General features: G+C 53.7%; 8 protein-coding genes across 8 annotated transcripts; 4 read left to right on the forward strand and 4 right to left on the reverse strand.

Moving 5' to 3' along the window:
• Positions 1 to 5: 5 nt before the first annotated feature.
• Positions 6 to 1,882, reverse strand: ASPACDRAFT_81989 (glycoside hydrolase family 71 protein). Its single transcript, XM_020205997.1, has 4 exons — positions 1,609 to 1,882; positions 1,479 to 1,534; positions 780 to 1,421; positions 6 to 724 (listed from the first exon to the last, which is right to left on the reverse strand). Exons 1-4 carry the CDS (start codon positions 1,760 to 1,762, stop codon positions 149 to 151), a joined length of 1,428 nt encoding a protein of 475 aa, XP_020051854.1. The 5' UTR covers positions 1,763 to 1,882; the 3' UTR covers positions 6 to 148.
• Positions 1,883 to 2,472: 590 nt separating this feature from the next.
• ASPACDRAFT_81990 (zinc-dependent alcohol dehydrogenase) lies at positions 2,473 to 4,616 on the forward strand. The gene is made up of 5 exons (XM_020205998.1): positions 2,473 to 2,651; positions 2,709 to 3,224; positions 3,299 to 3,526; positions 3,591 to 4,168; positions 4,233 to 4,616. The coding sequence occupies exons 2-5, from the start codon at positions 2,960 to 2,962 to the stop codon at positions 4,509 to 4,511; spliced, it is 1,350 nt and encodes a 449-aa protein (XP_020051855.1). The 5' UTR covers positions 2,473 to 2,651; positions 2,709 to 2,959; the 3' UTR covers positions 4,512 to 4,616.
• Positions 4,617 to 6,714: 2,098 nt separating this feature from the next.
• hapX (bZIP transcription factor HapX) lies at positions 6,715 to 8,181 on the forward strand (the record flags this gene model as incomplete). Its single annotated transcript, XM_020200197.1, has 1 exon — positions 6,715 to 8,181. The coding sequence occupies one exon, from the start codon at positions 6,715 to 6,717 to the stop codon at positions 8,179 to 8,181; it is 1,467 nt and encodes a 488-aa protein (XP_020051856.1).
• A 1,501-nt stretch (positions 8,182 to 9,682) lies between these two features.
• ASPACDRAFT_36352 (mitofusin complex protein UGO1) lies at positions 9,683 to 11,240 on the reverse strand (the record flags this gene model as incomplete). The annotated part of the gene is made up of 2 exons (XM_020200199.1): positions 9,683 to 10,801; positions 10,854 to 11,240. The coding sequence occupies 2 exons, from the start codon at positions 11,238 to 11,240 to the stop codon at positions 9,683 to 9,685; spliced, it is 1,506 nt and encodes a 501-aa protein (XP_020051857.1).
• Positions 11,241 to 11,674: 434 nt separating this feature from the next.
• Positions 11,675 to 12,646, forward strand: ASPACDRAFT_81992 (ferredoxin family 2Fe-2S iron-sulfur cluster binding protein). Its single transcript, XM_020205999.1, has 3 exons — positions 11,675 to 11,955; positions 12,034 to 12,140; positions 12,205 to 12,646. The coding sequence occupies exons 1-3, from the start codon at positions 11,684 to 11,686 to the stop codon at positions 12,447 to 12,449; spliced, it is 624 nt and encodes a 207-aa protein (XP_020051858.1). The 5' UTR covers positions 11,675 to 11,683; the 3' UTR covers positions 12,450 to 12,646.
• Positions 12,647 to 12,751: 105 nt separating this feature from the next.
• On the reverse strand, positions 12,752 to 13,624 carry ASPACDRAFT_36424 (rRNA-processing protein RRP15; the record flags this gene model as incomplete). Its single annotated transcript, XM_020200204.1, has 1 exon — positions 12,752 to 13,624. One exon carries the CDS (start codon positions 13,622 to 13,624, stop codon positions 12,752 to 12,754), a length of 873 nt encoding a protein of 290 aa, XP_020051859.1.
• Positions 13,625 to 13,791: 167 nt separating this feature from the next.
• ASPACDRAFT_126985 (RNA-binding signal recognition particle subunit SRP54) lies at positions 13,792 to 15,835 on the forward strand. The gene is made up of 2 exons (XM_020196990.1): positions 13,792 to 14,076; positions 14,133 to 15,835. The coding sequence occupies exons 1-2, from the start codon at positions 13,999 to 14,001 to the stop codon at positions 15,657 to 15,659; spliced, it is 1,605 nt and encodes a 534-aa protein (XP_020051860.1). The 5' UTR covers positions 13,792 to 13,998; the 3' UTR covers positions 15,660 to 15,835.
• Positions 15,836 to 16,231: 396 nt separating this feature from the next.
• ASPACDRAFT_36175 (alkaline phosphatase family protein) lies at positions 16,232 to 18,353 on the reverse strand (the record flags this gene model as incomplete). The annotated part of the gene is made up of 3 exons (XM_020200184.1): positions 16,232 to 18,021; positions 18,077 to 18,209; positions 18,276 to 18,353. The coding sequence occupies 3 exons, from the start codon at positions 18,351 to 18,353 to the stop codon at positions 16,232 to 16,234; spliced, it is 2,001 nt and encodes a 666-aa protein (XP_020051861.1).
• Between the last annotated feature and the right edge of the window lie 47 nt (positions 18,354 to 18,400).

The following is an 18,400-nucleotide window of genomic DNA, read 5'->3' on the forward strand; positions in this document are numbered from 1 at the left end:
TGTTCATCTATCATTCTGTACCATCAATCATGCCAAGTGACATCGCCTTATTTACAGTCATCATCCGCTCTAATCAGCTATCCTTCTTATCCGGAAACTGCTTTCACGATAAGCGATCCGATCCATGATGTCGCCATACCAACCCCATCTAGTCGCTTGAACCTACATAACAGTTCCAGTTCACATTGCCATCCTGGCATTCCTCTGTAATGGCCGGTCCAGTTGCCGATGCCATCACCTGCTCGTCGCGCACAATCATGATCTGCACGGGGCCTGTTTCTCCATCGAATGGAACCGAGCAGTGATGAACGCCCGCCCCCGAGGCTTCTACGATACTGGGCGTTCCATCCCCGATCTGGATGTGAATTTCGCTCGGGCTTCCCACAATCACGCTGACAAACACCCGATCCTGAGATACCTCACCCGGGTGCAATTCCTTTTGGCCCACCCCCGGGTTATTGCCGGTCGTCCCATTGGTACTGCCAGCATAACTGGGGTTCGTGCGATACCAGTACACAATCTTATCCGCAAAGGACAAGTGAGGTCGAGGCTGGTTGGGGTCCACCACGCCGCCGTTCCGGTAAGCGTCAATGTAATAGGGCAAAAGTGCCCTCCATGCGTCGTGAGGGTGTCCAAAACAATAGCGACCGGCTCCATCAGGTACCCCGGCCTCGTGGATGGGTCCGATATAGTGTGCTTCGCCGTAGTCGTTCCAGCTAATGATCTGTGATCAACGAGGTTAGTTGTCGAAGAATGAGGGTTTAGTAAAAGACCCATACCTGAACCCAAGCCGGCTGCAATCTCATCACCTGCTCCCACCGATAGTGCCAGAGATCATCGCCGCGCCACAGCCAATTCTTGTCCCATTGGGGCAAGTTCGTGTAGAACCACGGTGAAACGGGCATCATGTACGGTCGACCAGCCAAGGACTGCATCCAGTGTTCATCGTGGGCGGTGTTCTTCTGCTCAGCGCCTACGGGCCATGCGTCCCAACTGAAAGCACCATCCACAATGTCGAGGTAGTTGGCGATGGCGGCAGGGCCGCAGTCGGGCCAGCTAGGGACGAAGAAACAATTCGTGGCGCGCTTGATGTCGACCCAGTCTCCGGCGCTTGAGACGCCGATAAAGGTGGAAACCAGTGGCTTTCCTTGATAGAAATACTGGGGGCTGCGGTGTGCGAAGGTGTTGATGTAGTGAATGACACGGTCCACCGGCCATGGGCCCCCCGAACCATAGTCGAAGGAAAGGAATAGGGTGAAATTCCCGACCCTTTCCGCCGCACTGTACGCATTTTCCAGGACATGGTCGGTGTAACTATCCTGAGGGGCGATGTTGAGCGCAAAGCCATCAATATGGCACTTTTGGGCCTCGATGATATCCGACTCCCATTGTTCGGGGGTCATGGTAGCCGCGCATCCCACCTAGAGTACAGTTAGCTGAGTACTGTACTAGTCGTTATCCACAATGATCTCCCTTACGATGAAATGCGCAAACACTGTCTGTGGTCCAGTTCTGGCGACCGCAGGGCTTGTTCCTAGGGTCACTAATCAACAAGGGGGCTTTCCGCAAGCGAGCGGGCGTTCACCCGTAGGAAACTGATGAACCAACCTGGAGAAAAAGTAGGAGCGGTCTCTTGTGTCGGCCAGGGACTACTTGGCTGGTTCGAAGGAGGGTTGAAGGGTTGAGGAGGAGCAGGTGGTGATCCATACTTCTCTTTGACATGTTGGTGGACGCGATCCAGGAAATCCCCGAATCGTCCCATAGTGGTGGTGGCAGCGGTGGTGTTGATGTATGTATGTTGGAACGTTCTCACGAGCGAAGCTGACACCCGACCAGCGTGTGTAATCCCCAATTCATTGATTGAGATAGAGAACAAGATCCCGCAGTCGGCAGTCTCTATCGTCGAGATACTTCACTATTATTTGTGTATGAAAGCCAAGATTCGGGGGCAGTTGATCCGAGGGTGTTTTCAATGTGGGGTAGGTAAAGAAAGACGGGTGCCTAAGGTGGTGGAAACGATATCGGTGTATGTACTGTATACATCCATAATCCTTTCCACCACCGGTGTATAACTTCGCAACAGCAACGATAAACATAATGAGGGCTTGACCTGCGGGTTCTGTTCCTCCCTTGACCAGAAGCCTTGTCAAAGCACCCTCAGCGGGCCCAGCAGGGCTCGTACTAGCCAAAGGGCTTGTTTATACAGCTGTTCAAGCACTCTTTCAAGCACCGAATGAAGCATCTGCATCGTCCTCAAGATCCCCCTCTGCTATCCGGTAGAGTGTAATTCTCGTGACTACGACTTTAATTATATAGTAGGCTTTATTTTGGCAAAAAAGTGCCAGCCAATCAGCGTCCGTTACCCTTGCTCAGAGCCTCAGGCCCTCGAGTTCAAGGTTGTAACAACTGGAAACTCGGAAGCTAACAGCGCTTCCATCTCAAATGCAAGACGTACTCAGTACCCAGTAGTTCATTTTGCACAACTGCATCGGATTGGACAATTTACAAGCTGTTATCAAAGTCATCAATGTGACAGAATGATCGGATGTGCGGGGAGTTCGTGATAAGTGACGTCACAACAGTCCTTCCTCCAATAGCTACCCTACGATGAGTATTGTGATCCATGATGGAGATGACTACTCATGCAAACGGTACGAGAATCCTAAATAGACCTATCCAAAGCTGCAAGTCTAACTACTAAGAGCTAGGAGGGAGATGTCATATTATACTCTTTGGAGATAATCCCATGGAACAAGATTCACGAGAAGTTGAACCAGACGACCTCACTGTGATGTCAGCCGCAGGCGGCGAACTCAGCATGACCATTTATCATCTACCGAGTCCCACGAAGAAGTCGGACCAGAATACAATTTCCATGACACCTGTAAACCACTGACTTACTGACTACTACATATTATTGCTCATCTGAGCTGGAACATCCCATATTCGACTCACAGCAATGGCAGCAACATCCCAGGCTGCGAACTTAGTTGAGAAGGCGGTTGGACACAGCGGCAATGCTACTGTCACCACCGATGTGAGCAATTACGCCAAGCCAGGAACTGGCCAAGAGACGGGAGAGAAGATCAAGGCCACCACCTGGCAGGGGAAAAACTCCGTCGAGGTGGTGGAAATGCCCAAGCCAAGAGTTATCGACGAGGGGGACGTGATTGTGAAGGTCACCGGTAGCACGATCTGTGGAAGCGATCTCCATCTTTATCATGGTATTATAACCCATTCCAAATTTGCTATGCCAACCGATCAAGCTGCAAAGTAATTCTGACTCGGTGCATCACAGGTGTCATTCCGCAACTCGAAAAAGGCGATGTGCTCGGCCACGAATTCTGCGGTGTTGTGGAAAGCGTCGGACCTGGAGCGAAGAATGTCAAGGTCGGAGATAGAGTCGTAGCAGCTTTCCCCATTGCCTGCGGCCAATGCACGAACTGCAAGAAAGGACTGACCTCCGTCTGTGAACGGACCAACGAAAACACTCTTACTAATGCCCTGTATGGGAAGCGCACTGCAGGTAAGTCTGTCAGAACAATCTCTCAGTGTTGTGAAGGCCGGCCTTTTAATTAGACGTTGTGCAGGCATATTCGGCTACAGCCATTTCACGGGTGGCTTCGCTGGAGGCCAAGCCGAATATGTCCGTGTGCCATATGGCGATCAAAATCTGCTAGGACTTCCCGATGATGTTCCCGATGAGAAGGGTCTGTATCTCTCTGACGTCCTTTCCACATCGTATCACTGCGTGGTCGACACCGGAGTCGACAAGGGCGACGTGGTTGCCATCTGGGGTGCAGGGCCGATTGGCCAAATGGTGGCCAACTTCAGTTTTATGCAGGGCGCCAGCCGAGTGATCCTCATTGACGGTGGCGACGCAGCGTGGCGCTTGGACTTTGTCAAGAGTAAATTGCCCAAGGTGGAAACGATCGATTTCACCAAGCTGCCTCGCGGTGAAACCATCACCTCCCAGTTGAAGAAGGTGGTCCCCGGTGGGCCAGATGTGGCGTTGGAATGTGCATCTGGAGAATTCGCAAAGGGATGGGCGCACTACTTCGAGGTTCTCCTGGGCTTGGAGACCGATACTTCGGAGATGTTGAACGAGATGATTACTTCCGTCCGGCCCTATGGACGGATCGGCGTTACTGGGGTCTACACTGGCTTTGTAAGTCTCGCCACAGGACTAACGTGAGAGCAGCGCGGTGCTGATCGATGGAACACATTTTTAGACCAACCACTTCAATATTGGTGCTTTGATGCAGACTGGCGTCCGCTTGATCGGCAACGGTCAAGCTCCCGTGCACCGATACTGGAAGCATCTGCTGGAGCTCATTCGCAAGGGAGAGCTCAACCCCTTGGACATGGTCACGCATCGAGTCCGCCTGGAAGACATGTCCAGACTGTACGAACTATTCAATAGTCGTGAGGGAGGCATCCAGAAGGCGTTTGTCGTGACCAAAAATTCATTCCCCCCAGCCGAAGGAGCACCCGCTCTGGTTGAGCTGTGATATGATGGTTCAGGGAGACTTCTTGACAGTTTTATGTTTATTGTTCTAAAACTGATGGTGTATGACCCCAAACTGTATACTGTAATGTGCAAATGAAATCAATTCCGCATGCATACGACGATCTGCCTAAAGAAGGAGAAATTTCGGACAAAGAACGGGAATCGAGAGGGTCGAGCGAGGCGAGCATCGGGGGATTCTAGTGAGTCACTAACCAGACCAGTCTTGCTTGCTAGGAGGCATGACTGCATTGAGAGCTCGACTTGCTACGCCTGAACGCCGCTAACGAGAGTAAGTTACTGGCTCCTAATTTCCCGAAGGGGGCTTTCTCAACACGTATGCACATATCCTATACATGGATATAAAGATGTGTCCAACCTCCTGCACACGGCCGCGCTGAACTGGTTTCTCGAGACTTCTGACGACAAGCCCAAAAGGAGCCGAGCCAGATCGGCCCGTTTTCGCCCTCGTCCTTCCGTTCTTCGGCATTTGACGTCGAAGTGGACTCGGGGAGGACTGGAGACGCATGCAAGGGCTTTGATTGATAAGAAGAAAGAGTTTTTCTACCGACCCTCTTCCCCTCTCTTTCATGTTGTCTCAACCATCCCTCTTCATTGAGCTAAGCTGGACCAGGTTAAGAGAAAGAGTTCTCGAGACCGATCATTTACGGTTCTGGTTGGTGCATTACGAGTCTATGACACATTTCACACACCGGGGATTGGCTGGGATTCCCGAAACGGGAAAAGTGGGATCAGATAAGATCAGGCGACGGAGGGAAAACTCCTGCCGAGGCCGTTTTCACTCTCGACTCCTTGCACTTTTGCACTTTTGCACTGCACGTTCCAAGGGTGACCTTGCGAGCTTCATTACTAACAGTATCCTCACCAGTCCCCATTTTCCCTCCGGCTAATCAATCCGCACTTTATGAGTGGAGTAACCTAGCCCGAACTGTTTCCGGCCCAAGCTCGGATCCTCCGCCGAAGTTCAGCGTTCTTATGTGTCAGACCTCGTGCACCAAATGGCGAGCATGGAATTTGGTTTTGCCCCTTGCCATATGCTAAAACGCTTGGCAAGGAAGAAGGATTGTCGCTTTCTCCATCACCGGATGTCCGCGCTCATCGCGGATAAAACTCTAGCAAAATCCATTGACCAACAGGATCGTGAACAAGGGGAAAGTAAAAGAAAAGAAAAGGACTCATGTACCCACACGGGTGGTCTTGGGAAGAGGAGCAAAATTTTTCTTTGCCATGGGTGATGAACGAGTCATGGAAGTCATGACTGTTTTTTCACTGAAGCATACGATACAGAACACAGTAGCTTCTCCGTCTGAGAATGGAACTGCTCGTAGTAGACAGAGTAGAAGGACATTACTTGCCTATAAGCTCTTTGAGTGATGCTTCTACCAATCGTGATGGGACAATGATAAAATCAAGGGTGTTTCTTCATCAGCCCTACTGAGAAGAACTCGATGCTAGGCTCAGCATACGAGCTGGATGGAGCGCCGGAGCATACCCTAAACCCCAAGTTCGAACCGGCAGGGAATTATTGATTGATAACCCGCAGTCTACCACGGGACGGACGAATGAGGGCGGGCAACGAGTGGGGGAGCCACTGGAACTCCGAAGTCGGTGAAAGCGCACGATAATCTAATCTGATCCGATCGTTCATTTTTCCCTCTCTGTTTCCCCTCCTTCTTTCCTTTTCCCTTCCTCCATTTCTTCTCAGCTTTCCTTCTTCCTCGGTCGCTTTTGGTGTCTGTCCGTCCTACTCCTCCCTCCTCCTTCGCCTTCTCCTCACCCTAAGCCTACTTGCTTCGTTTTCCTTCCACTCCTTCCCTACCCTACTCACCCAGCTGTCAATCTATCTACACAGGGTCAATTGCTGTCCCTTTCTCTCGAATCAATTGGTTTGCAGCCAGCAATTCCGTTGTCTCGCTTACCGGCTGAAGGGGCGCACTTCCGCTCTTCCGGCCGAAGCGATCCAGTGACACCACCACCACCACCACCACCGCCTTTCCTTCTGCCCCGGTTAGCCCGCCTTTCTTCCTTTCTTCTCCGAACACCTCACCAGTTACTGAACCACCCATCTCTATCTCTATCTCCATCTCCACCTCCCACCTCGGACTACCATCTCTATCTTCACCCATGATATGTCCACTGATCATACTACAGACTTCCTCTGAATCAATAGAGGATTTTTCATTACCATGGCCAGTCCGACTGCTCTCTCGATAGCCCCTGGTCCGGGTCCAGCGCCGCTGGCTCCCGCACTGGCTGCCAAGCCAGCTATCTCACCGTCTCCTGGTCCGGGCACACCCGGCTCCGTCACCTCCAAGGAATGGGTGATTCCTCCTCGCCCTAAACCTGGTCGCAAGCCGGCCACAGACACTCCACCCACCAAACGCAAGGCCCAGAATCGAGCCGCTCAGAGAGCGTTCCGCGAACGCCGAGCCGCCCGCGTCAACGAGCTCGAGGATCAGATCAAGAAAATCGAAGATGAGCACGAGATTCATATCGCTGCCTTCAAGGACCAGATTGCAAGCCTGTCCAGCGATGTCGAACAATGTCGAAGTGAGATGGCTTGGTGGCGCGACCGATGCCATGCTTTGGAGAAGGAGGTTTCGGTCGAACGGAGTGCGAAGGAGACTCTGGTGCGAGAGTTCCGGACAACTCTTACCGACAAGGGCTCCGACAAGGCTCCTCTGACCCGAATCGCTGCGAGAAACCCGACCGAAGACCGAGCGGCCAGTGATCGCGGGTTGCCGACCGGCAGGTCTACCGCCGTGGTTGAAGAACCACGGGAGGAGGTTCCGTTGGGCTGCGGAGATTGCTCCTCTGTCCACTGTCAGTGTATTGAGGATGCTTTTGCCATTCCGGGAGTTGAGACTCGGTCTTCGCTGGGCAAGCGGCCTGGCAGTCCCAGTCTCACAAGACCCGAACCCGAGATCAAACCGGAGCCTGAGGAGATGGAGATCGACTTCACCACGCGGTTCGCCGCACCGCATACTATTCAAGACGACCATAGCACCTCCGTCTCATCGCCAGCTGTAGACCCCTGCGGGTTCTGCCAGGATGGAACACCCTGTATTTGCGCCGAGATGGCGGCCCAGGAGGAAGAGCGTCGAAGGAACTCATTTGAGAACAATCGGCTGGCGCCCATTCAGAACCTTTCTCAGTTCACACCACCCCCATCAGAAGGCGACGTTCGGTCCGACGTCACGCTACCCCCAATCATTCAGGCCACAAATCCGTGTGCCAATGGGCCGGGAACATGCGCTCAATGTCAGTCCGATCCACGCCGGACCCTTTTTTGCAAGACGCTGGCGGCCTCTCGCTCCGCCAGCGCTGCCTCCTCCGGTTGCTGCGGCGGTAAGGGCGCCGATGGCGGGTGCTGCATGTCTCGCGGGGGCAACCCTTCCCAACCCACTGCCAGTTCGCGTCGCTCCAACACGCCCTCCTTAACCCTCTCCTGTGCTGATGCCTTTACCACCCTCTCCCGGCATCCTAATTTCTCTCGAGCAAGTGACGATATCTCCGCCTGGCTCCCCAAACTCCACACCCTCCCCAAACCCCAAGAGGTAGCTCCGCCCGGCTCCCGAGCGGCCCTCGAAGTCGAGGCTGCCAGCGTCATGGGCGTCTTGCGATACTTTGATCGACGGTTCGCCGATAAATAGATGGCGGACGAACCTTTTTCTTCACTTGTCTGCACTTGTCTTTTTATTCTCAGTGATACCCAACACCCGATTCATGAATGCTTGAGTTTGTATTATACAAGACTATACACTCCCGAACCTCTTACCTCTGTCTCCTCCCTCCATCCTCCTCCCTAACCAATCTCTCCCCCTGGTGTCTCCCTTCCCTGTCACCTCCTACGTCATCCCCGCCAGTCTACAGTTTTAATGTAACTCATTCAACCCATGACTCTTCACCTCTTATCAACGGGTACACTTTACCTCCTCTTCCTAACCCCCGGTTGTCAGTCCCCCTTTTATGGGTCTTCCTGACAAAACGACTCCCTTCATCCTCCCTATTCCTCTTTCCAGTCCCCTCCACACCCCATGACTGGACATGAATTCCGATCTCAAAAGCAAAAAGTCAATCTACCTGCAACCATAAACCCTGGATATTTACGATGTGCTATACAATGCTATGCTATGCTATGTTATGCTAGGCTATGATTCTATCACGAACCCCGCCCACAAACAAAAAAATCCCAAATCCAAAACCTCCACTCACCCCAGTGGTGATCCCCAACGCGTGGGCCAAGCCAAAGCGTCTAATGAGTCTAGATGGTCTGAAATGAGATGAATTGGCGTTTTGTGTTGTTATCTGCTGAGGAGTTCATGTTTCCCAACGTAATATGTGTATGACCTGGAAAGCCGTTCTTGAGATACATGTCCAACGACAATGAATGTCTTTTTGAATTGATCGAGCAAGCGGGCCCAGGAGCAACGTGTCACAATTCAAGCCTAGATTTCATTTATAGATTTGAGGAATTGCCCAGGGGTTCATCATGTAATCTGGCATGCGCCTTGCTTGCCTATATCTATACTAGATCACACCGCTCCCCTAAAAAAACTCAACGCCGTCCGTCCTTACTCCGAGCTCATTCCGCTACATTGAAGACAGGAGACAAGTTGATAGAAAGGAAGCCCAATCCGAGATACATGTGCTGGAGAGATAAAAGTACATTCCGTTGCGGCGTTAGATAGTATACTGATATTAGAAAGTACACAAGACATCGTTCCACTGGTAGATGAAGGAGCGGAGGGGAGGATAGTAGGAAGAAGAGTAAGGAGAAGTTGAGATGGTATAAAAAAACAAGTGGTAGAAGATGGTGTGTGCAGGGAGAAAAGAAACGTCGTTAAGGTGTTTTTACAGATCGTCGCCTTGTGCATGAGCGATAATGTGGGGTGTGGGGGGTCGTTGGCTTCTTTTGCTTCACCCAAAAGAAATCGTATCAAGATGAAGTTGTTGGGAGCCTGTGGAGAGGTTGGCTAGCTTGGCTTGGCTGGAATATTGCGAATCCGCTTCGTCAACCTCATGTCCTGCGGTATTCTGAGGGGTCTCGGCAAACTGTGTGGGATTATCAGCCGAGTCGGCAAGGGCACGGGCTTGGAGAGCTTTGGCTCTGCTCTTTGCATCCGACGATACTAATTTGGCTCTGTAGCTGGTTTAAAACCGACCTCCGCTCATCCTGGCATCGTCGTCGCCGGCCACGCCGACCGTACCAAGTAGGTTGGCGCCCCAGATACCAGCGATTCCCCACATGCCGATGCGCCAGCCTCGGTAGAGACCTTGAATTCCCTGGCCCTGACGTTTGCGCTGGGTGACGGGCTTCTTGAGCAGCTGGCGCGCCCGCTCAACTTCCGGTGTGACTTGCACTCCTTCCTCGTACACAATTCCCCACATAGTACCCACAATACCCCGGTAGGTCTGGGGGGTTGGGACGATCGTCTCGATCTCCGAGGCCTCTTCCTCGTTCGCGGAGGTTTCAGCACGTACTGAACGACTTGACTGCTGGCGGATGCTGGGGGAAGTGAACGTCGCAATTTGGGCGCGGCGCAGTACAGTCTCGAGCGGGAACCGGACCGCCAATTCTAGACCGGAGCTCAGGAAGGTGAACAGGCTCCAGATGGACGGATTGAGCACGGGATCGAGAGCCAGATACGATTTGAGAATTAATGGAGTCGTGTTGGTGATGAAGTTGGGCAGACTGGAGTGGAGGACGGTGATGGGCACCAGGTGGGACGGAATGGTGCAGTTGGGAGTCGGGATTTGGCGGATAGCTCGTAGCAGGGAGCGCGGGCCATGCGTAGCTGGGGTTAAGATAAGGAATGTTCGCGCGGTATCAATCGGGGAGAGGAGCATTGCCGACAATGAAGAGGAGATGAAGGACAAGAGTAGGGTCGCCATCGGGGAAGTCGACGTCAGGATGTCGGCTGTCATTGAAGAAGTCACATCCTCCTCCGGCAAGCCGACGATCGCAGAGAGCAAGCTGCGAATAAATGTATTTAGGGTGGGCAGGAGAAGGGAGTAGATGAAGGTGGCATTGGTCGCCTTCCAGGGCGAGGTCGGGCCACTGGTGGTCCAAAGTTGCGACAAGACATCCATGAGGGAGCTCGGGTTCTTAATGGTGAGGGCATGTCTCGATGAGGTCGTAGAGGGAATGTAACCGCTTCGATCGGTGATATGGCGGCGGTGAGGCTTGCGGGATCGGGGAGCTGAGGGGGAGGCTGCGGCAGGTGCTGCGGAAGTAAAGTAACTGCTTTCGTCATCCGACGACAAGGAGTCCTAGAGCCTGAAGGTGAGCTTCCAATCCTTGGAAAGAGCTGCTGAAACATACGCCTTCATCGTAAGAATCGTTACGGCTTCCGGCACCCGATGCTCGGCGATCATGCATAGCCCATTGGCCGTCTGTCGCATCGCCGGGCGCGACATATGCCTGCAGGATGGTTTTGGCGACATCGAAAGGCTGTGAGGTCAGGACACTGGTGTAGCGCCAGAGGGCTTGGTCCAGAGCATCGCGAATCCAACTGGAGACTGAGGGAGAGCTTTCGAGGTAGTCGGAATAATCAATATCGGGCAGCAGATCGCGTGCGGAACCGCCAAAAACTTGGGTGGCCGAGGATGACGCATCTGGAGGGGAAGCAGCATGACCGGTGTCCAACCCCAAAGATGGGGGGAAATAATAGGGGCGGAGGGGATTGGGCCCTTCCAGAGGAGAGGACATGATAGAGAAAAGGAGAAGCTAGGAGATAGATAGAGAAGAAAAGTGGTGGAAGAGAGAGAAATGGAGGGAGGGAAAGGGTGTGGTGGATGAGTATAGTAGTGACTTAAGTTAGTAGTAGTAGAGGATTTGAAGAGAGAAAAGAAAGTAAGGTAAGGTAAGGTAAAGCAAGGTCTGTCTCCAAAGAAGTTTAGTGAAGCCGAACTCCAGCTCAAAGAGGCAAACGCCGGCGAATGACAAGCCGCGGATTTCCCGCTGGTGTTTTTCGGGCTTTTCCACTTTTCCTCCCATTCTCCGCCATTATTGAATTCAATCCAATTCATTCGATTCATTCATTCATTCATTCATTCAGCTCCCCTTAATCTATCTGACGTCCCTCTCCACTCCTCTATATTTGCTCGAAATCTTCTTATACCCCCCACCCTTTCATCACACATTCATTCGCCATGTCCTTCCTGAGAGAAGCCGGACTTAACCTGCGCCATGTTCTGCCTCGGGCCGGCGAGAGCGTTGTTCGCGCTCCCTCTTCTCAGTTCCTTGCCAACCGATTTCCCCTTCAGTCCTCGCGGTCCATGAGCTCGGGTTGTGCTTCCCTGTCGTCCCGGCGATCTCTAATGACCCCGCGCATCCAGAACCAGCGGCTGTCCGAGCGTAGGAGCTTCTCCGTCACCGCCGGAGTACAGCACGGTCACATCACGCCTCCCAAGCCTGGAGAGGAGTGAGTCACTCTCCCTCCTCTCTCCATAAACTACAACCTTCAATAAGAATCATTGCAAAGTGCTAATTGTTCGCGCAGGATTAACATCTCTTTCATCGACAAGGACGGCGCAAAGTACGACTTCCAGGTCTCTGAGGGCGATAACTTATTGGATATTGCACAGGCTAATGATTTGGAAATGGAAGGTTCGATTAACATTGCATGTTTTATGTGATTGATCAGCAGGCTGACGGGAATGGAACACAATAGGTGCCTGTGGCGGATCGTGTGCCTGCTCGACCTGCCATGTCATTGTCGAAGATTCCGGCATGTTTGACAAGATGGAAGAGCCATCGGACGACGAGAACGACATGCTTGATCTGGCCTTTGGTTTGACGGAAACCTCCCGGCTGGGTTGTCAGGTAATCATGACCAAGGAGCTCGATGGTCTCGTGGTCCGGTTGCCGTCCATGACTCGGAACCTGCAGGCAAGCGATTTCGAGCCGAAGCACTAATTCAATATAAGCGCGATGGAAGTGATTTTTGACTAGAGAATGATGTACGATATGTCTAGCGTCTGTAACGGGGCCGGTTATGTCATGAGGTGGCAAGGGAACATGTTTCCATTGGGTATTTCCGATCTCCATTCAACATTTTGCGGCACGGAAGTTTGTAAATAGAGCATATCACTTTTAATGAAAAAGAGTTGATCAAAATAGAAAGAATAGGAACGTAGAGTAGCCCCACCCCCCAAGAACGCCATGAATATGCCAGGTATACACACACGTTAAAAGCAACTAACTTCCTTCAGCATCACTCAAGCCTCCTCGATCTGCAACGGCTTGCCCTTCTTTCCGCTGATCAGGTCCAAGAATCCCTGCTTGCTAACTTCATTCACAGCCTTCTCGCGCTCGCCCATACCAATTGTGCCCTTCTTTCGCTCCGCCTTGGCGGCTTCCTCTCCACGAACCTGAGCGGCGCGGACAGCATTGAACAGTTTGACCACACCACGCTGGGCGATCTTGCGCAACCGCTTCTCCTCCTCGGCCACTGGGCCAGCCTGGCCACGCTCCAATCCCATCACGTCGCGGATACGGCCACGATCCAACTCCTCCTTCTTCTCCGCCCGCATCTTAGCCCGCGCCTGGCGATCCAGCTTCTCTTCCGCCACTTGGGTACTCTTCTGGGCAGCGTCTCTGCTGCGGGACAGCACCGGGTCCTCGCGCATCGAGGAAGGGAGCTTGGTTGCCAAAATCTTGGCCATTGAGGTCGAGAACGCAGTAGGATCATGACGCTTAGGAACCGCCCGACCACCTGCCGTCGAGGCGGGATTGGAAGTGTCGGACTCTGCGCCCACGTCGAACTCATCGTCCTCCATTTCTTCCGAGTCGTCTGCATCCGAATCGGATGCCATATTTTCGTCGTCGGAGCTTTCCTCTTGCTTTTTCTTCAGCTGCTCCTTGGGGAGAGCCTTCTTGGTCGATTCGCCGATGGACCGGATGTGTTTCTTGGATTGCTTCACAGCTTCCTCCTCAACGTCGGAGTCTGCCAAACTGACGGCTTGGAAATCGGTGGGTTCGTCTTCGTCATCTTCGGAGCTGCTGTGGTATGCGCGCTGCTTGCGGAACTTTTTCTGGGGACGGGATGCGATCGAGTCGAGGACTTTGCGCTTTTTAACGTAGGGGGCCATGGTGAGAGAATTGACACCGTAATGTCGGTCTCTCGTGTGTATAAGATTTGGGAGGCTGTGGTGGAGATTGGGATTAAAATCGGTCGGTTGTCTTTCTTTTCTGTCGTTTTCCCGGGAAATTTTTGGAGGGTCAGTGGGCGGTGAGACGCAAAGAGACGGTGATTGGCGGGGCAGGCTCTCCGCATCGCGTTGGCCTCAAATGGCCCAGTGGAGTCAAACGCCATCCAAACTAACTTGCCTCCAGCTGTCTTCATATCTCCTTGTCGTCTCCTCAATTGTTCCTGGTTATTCTCCTGATATTTCGAAAAAGTTCAACTGTGCAACCTGCTACGAACATTCTAACCTTCACTTCCCATTGAATATCCCATCTCACCATGGTCCTTCAGGATCTTGGGCGGCGAATTAATGCCGCCGTCAATGACCTGACTCGGTCTAACAATCTGGACGAGAAGGTGTGTGGCTGTCCTGCCGTGCAACTCCTTCTTAGCTGCTGACTTCATGATTGTAGGCCTTCGATGATATGCTCAAGGAGATCTGTGCAGCTCTACTCTCAGCCGACGTCAACGTCCGCCTCGTCCAGTCGCTCCGGAAGTCCATCAAGTCCAGCGTCAACTTCGCCTCCCTGCCACCCGCCGTGAACAAAAAGCGCCTGATCCAGAAAGCCGTGTTCGATGAACTGGTAGCCTTGGTGGATCCGCACGCCGAGCCTTTCCGTCCCAAGAAGGGCCGCTCCAATGTGATCATGTTCGTGGGTTTGCAGGGTGCCGGTAAAACGACCACCTGTACCAAATTGGCTCGCCACTACCAGATGCGCGGGTTCAAGACCGCCCTTGTCTGTGCCGATACCTTCCGTGCGGGTGCCTTCGACCAGCTGAAGCAGAATGCCACCAAGGCCAAGATCCCGTACTACGGTAGTCTGACGCAGACCGACCCCGCCGTCGTGGCCGCGGAGGGTGTCGCCAAGTTCAAGAAGGAGCGCTTCGAAATCATCATTGTGGATACCAGTGGTCGTCACAAGCAGGAGGAAGAACTGTTCACCGAAATGACCCAGATCCAGACCGCCGTCACCCCCGACCAAACCATCCTCGTCCTCGACAGCACCATCGGTCAAGCTGCTGAGGCCCAGTCCTCCGCGTTCAAGGCCACCGCCGATTTCGGGGCCATCATCATCACGAAGACGGACGGCCACGCGGCGGGCGGTGGTGCCATCTCGGCCGTCGCCGCCACGCACACGCCCATCATTTACCTGGGTACCGGTGAACATTTGATGGATCTGGAGCGGTTCGAGCCGAAGGCCTTCATCCAGAAGCTGCTTGGCATGGGTGATATGGCCGGCCTGGTCGAACACGTTCAGGCTGTCACCAAGGACTCCGCCTCGGCCAAGGAGACCTACAAGCACATCGCAGAGGGTATTTACACGCTGCGCGACTTCCGGGAGAACATCACCTCGATCATGAAGATGGGTCCTCTGTCCAAGCTCTCCGGCATGATCCCGGGCCTATCCAACTTGACCGCCGGTCTGGACGACGAGGACGGCTCGCTGAAGCTGCGCCGCATGATCTACATCTTCGACAGTATGACTGCGGTCGAGCTGGACGGCGACCCAAAGGTGTTCGTCGAACAGCCCAGCCGCATGGTCCGCGTGGCTTGCGGCAGCGGTACCACCGTCCGCGAGGTCGAGGACCTTCTTTCTCAGCATCGCATGATGGCCGGCATGGCCAAGCGCGTCGGCGGGCAGAAGAAGCAGATGCAGCGCGCCCAGAATATGCTCAAGGGCGGAAACAAAGAGCAGCAGCTGGCCGCCATGCAGAAGCGCATGGCCGCCATGGGCGGGGCCGGCGGCGGCGGGTTCCCTGGTATGCCCGGCATGGGCGACATGGCCAAGATGATGCAGATGCTGCAGGGCCAGGGCGGCGGCGGCGGTGGCGGTCTCCCGGGTCTCGGTGGTATGGACTTGCAGAGCATGATGAGCCAGATGGGCGGGCTGATGGGTGGTATGGGCGGTGGTGGTGGCGGCCGAGGTCGTGGCCGGTGATCCTGCTGCAACCCCCATTCAACTTCGTCCAGCGGCCTTGCATTCTCATTCTTCGTTTTTCCCCTGGCCTCCATCCGCCCTCTCCCTCAAGTTCCTTCTATCCTCTTCGCACCTTCTTGTCTATATCTGACCTTTTCTCACTATTCTTCCTTTTCATGACTCCGGTCTTTTCCTCCGCCGGAAGCCACGGCTTACTGCTGATGTCGATGTCGATTGTATTAGCATACTATGGTGTTGGGCGTGTTCTTTTTCTTTTTTTCTTGGTTTCTCCACCGGGTTGTTGATTCATTCCTTCCCAATCCATACCAAAATAATCTGATGATAGATGAGGCTTGCTTGCATTGAACCAGATTGGCATGTAATCATCCCCTTTGAACTACGTCCGTTCCCCGAAAAAAGCGGTAGATTGCTCATTCGAATGATACCTATCAATCTATGATTTCTCAGTTCGACCCATCTTGTGGCGAATAACTAACAATTGGTGGACTAATTCCCAATTAGCATGTTTTGCCTATTATCCAAGAGATTCTTCCGCAAGATCATCGCTGCAAGAAGTAGAAAAAAAAAGAAACTTAATCCAATCGCTCTTTCTTCTGAATCACATCCAAAACATAATACACTACCTTCAGGACACCATCTCTAATCCAACCAACAGTCTCCTCGACTCGTCCGACCCACTCTTTCGCCCACGCATCCCAGCTCTGCTCCTCCCTCGTGTCCAGCAACAGCTTTCCCGGCGGCAGTCGCGGGTGTTTCCACGCCGCCACGTCCGCGACCCGGCTCTCGTACCCGGGCAGGGGGACGCTGAGCTCGTACTGCCAGACCAGCTGCGTATCGACATACATTGAGTAGGTGAGCACCGAGCTGGGCACGGTGACGGGGTGTCCGGATTGGGTGGCATCGATGACCGCGTCGCGGACCTCGATGTCCACCAGGCCGTACTTGGTGTTCCCGTCGGGGATGTACTTGATGGTGATGTCTTCGTTGTCCGTCTGCCGGTAAGTGCGCACGGGGAGGTAGAACATGCTGAGGGGGCCGACGCAGAATTCGTGCACGCCCTCCCCGGCGGTGTTCGGGGTGAGCTCGTTCGCAGGCAGATCGAGGGAGGGGTCGGGGAAGCGCGTGGCGCCGAATTCGTGGCGGTCGCCGCTGAGAAGGACGATCCGGAGGCCGAGCTCGCGCTCGGCCCGCCAGATCGCCTCGAACACGACGCGGCGCTCGTTCAGGAACCCGCCCCAGGTGTCGGTGGTGCCGACCTGCCAATTCTTTGTGAAGGGGACGCTGGAGGCAATGAGCTTCCAGCGCACTTCGCTGGGTTCGGGGCGTGCGATGTAGGCGAGGAGGGATTGAAGCTGGGCGGAGCCGAGGATCGTGGAGTTGTATTGCGACGGGGCCGATCGGTAGGTGCGGGTATCGAGCATGAAGAAGGAGGCAGGCCCGTGGATGAAGGAGAAGTAGGTCGTGTTTTCAGGGGTTGCGAAGGGAACGGGTGGGATGGGCGGATTGGGCCGGACATGGTAATGGATGTAGGGCTCGAACGCTGCGGGGTACGGTGCAGTGGTGTTGCCTTTCGACCAGTCATTCTCAATCTCGTGGTCATCGAGAGTGTGAATCCAAGGCAGGTCGATGGCAGGCGTACTGTCCTCTGGACGATTCCACGAGGGAGATGAGTAGACGCGGTGGTACTCGCTGCGATAGTGCGAGACGGATGACCCGAAGCGCTGAGGGACATCGACGTAAATGAAGTCGCCAAGGAACAGCATGAATGCTGGTCGCAGCAATGATGGCAGTCGACTAATTGTGTCCGTCATCATCTCGATCCCTGGGATGCGCAGTGGATGCGACAGCGGGTTGTAGGGGAAATTCGCCTTCATGCAGCTTGAGGTCAGGAAGCTGAGGCGGTTTGCCTGTTTGGTGCCGGGCATTGGAGCAGTGACGAATGAGCCTGTAAGGTTGTTGGACAGGGAGTAGCGATACGGTGACGACGGCTTCAAGCCTTTGATTGTCACCGTGGTCGTGTAGTCTTTTGACTCGTCTAGAGCATAGATCATGCCCTCTTCCGTCCATCGTGTCGAGTCCTCTGTATCTGTTGGCTGATAGAAGATGACAAGGGGCAACTGTGCAGGGTCTGGCTCGCGAACCAGTAAATTGGCGGTCGTTGGTGAGACATAACCGATCCGAGAGAAGGTGACATCTGCGCTGGGGTAGACAACGAGGCCACGCAGCATGAAGTCTAGAGTGAGCAATGCAAGCCCAATGTTGATGAGAACAGTCAAAAGCGTCGAGCGTGGTAAGCTGGCGGACGGCAGGCCAAAGAGCAATGTCTTGAGTACATTATCTGGATTTCGTGGTGTTGTGCGCTCTGATTGTAGGAGTTAGAAGGCCGCTGGCAATCTTAATTGGTCTGGTCACTCAACTTGTGGTTTTTGGAGTGTCTTTAGTATTGCTGTCGGTGGTACTCCGCTCAGTCGGTCGAAGGAGCGATACGACAGCAGTGAGATACACAGCCAATGCTGTAAAGATCACATGTGGGAACTGGTGTCCGGGGATCTAGAAGAATCAGATAACGCATGAGTCAGGGACTATTCTCGCAGCGAAGCCATTGCATCAACGTACCCAGCGGAGGAAGAAGAAGGCCGCAGCCCGGACCGTTGCGGAGCTCAAGGCAGCGGCAATCCGCGCGACAAACACCATGGTGCTAGGGGTGGTTTCGATGATATTCAACAGGTAGTGATCATTGC

The sequence above is a fragment of the Aspergillus aculeatus genome, assembly GCF_001890905.1.
Source record: "Aspergillus aculeatus ATCC 16872 unplaced genomic scaffold ASPACscaffold_20, whole genome shotgun sequence".
Lineage (NCBI taxonomy): Eukaryota > Fungi > Ascomycota > Eurotiomycetes > Eurotiales > Aspergillaceae > Aspergillus > Aspergillus aculeatus.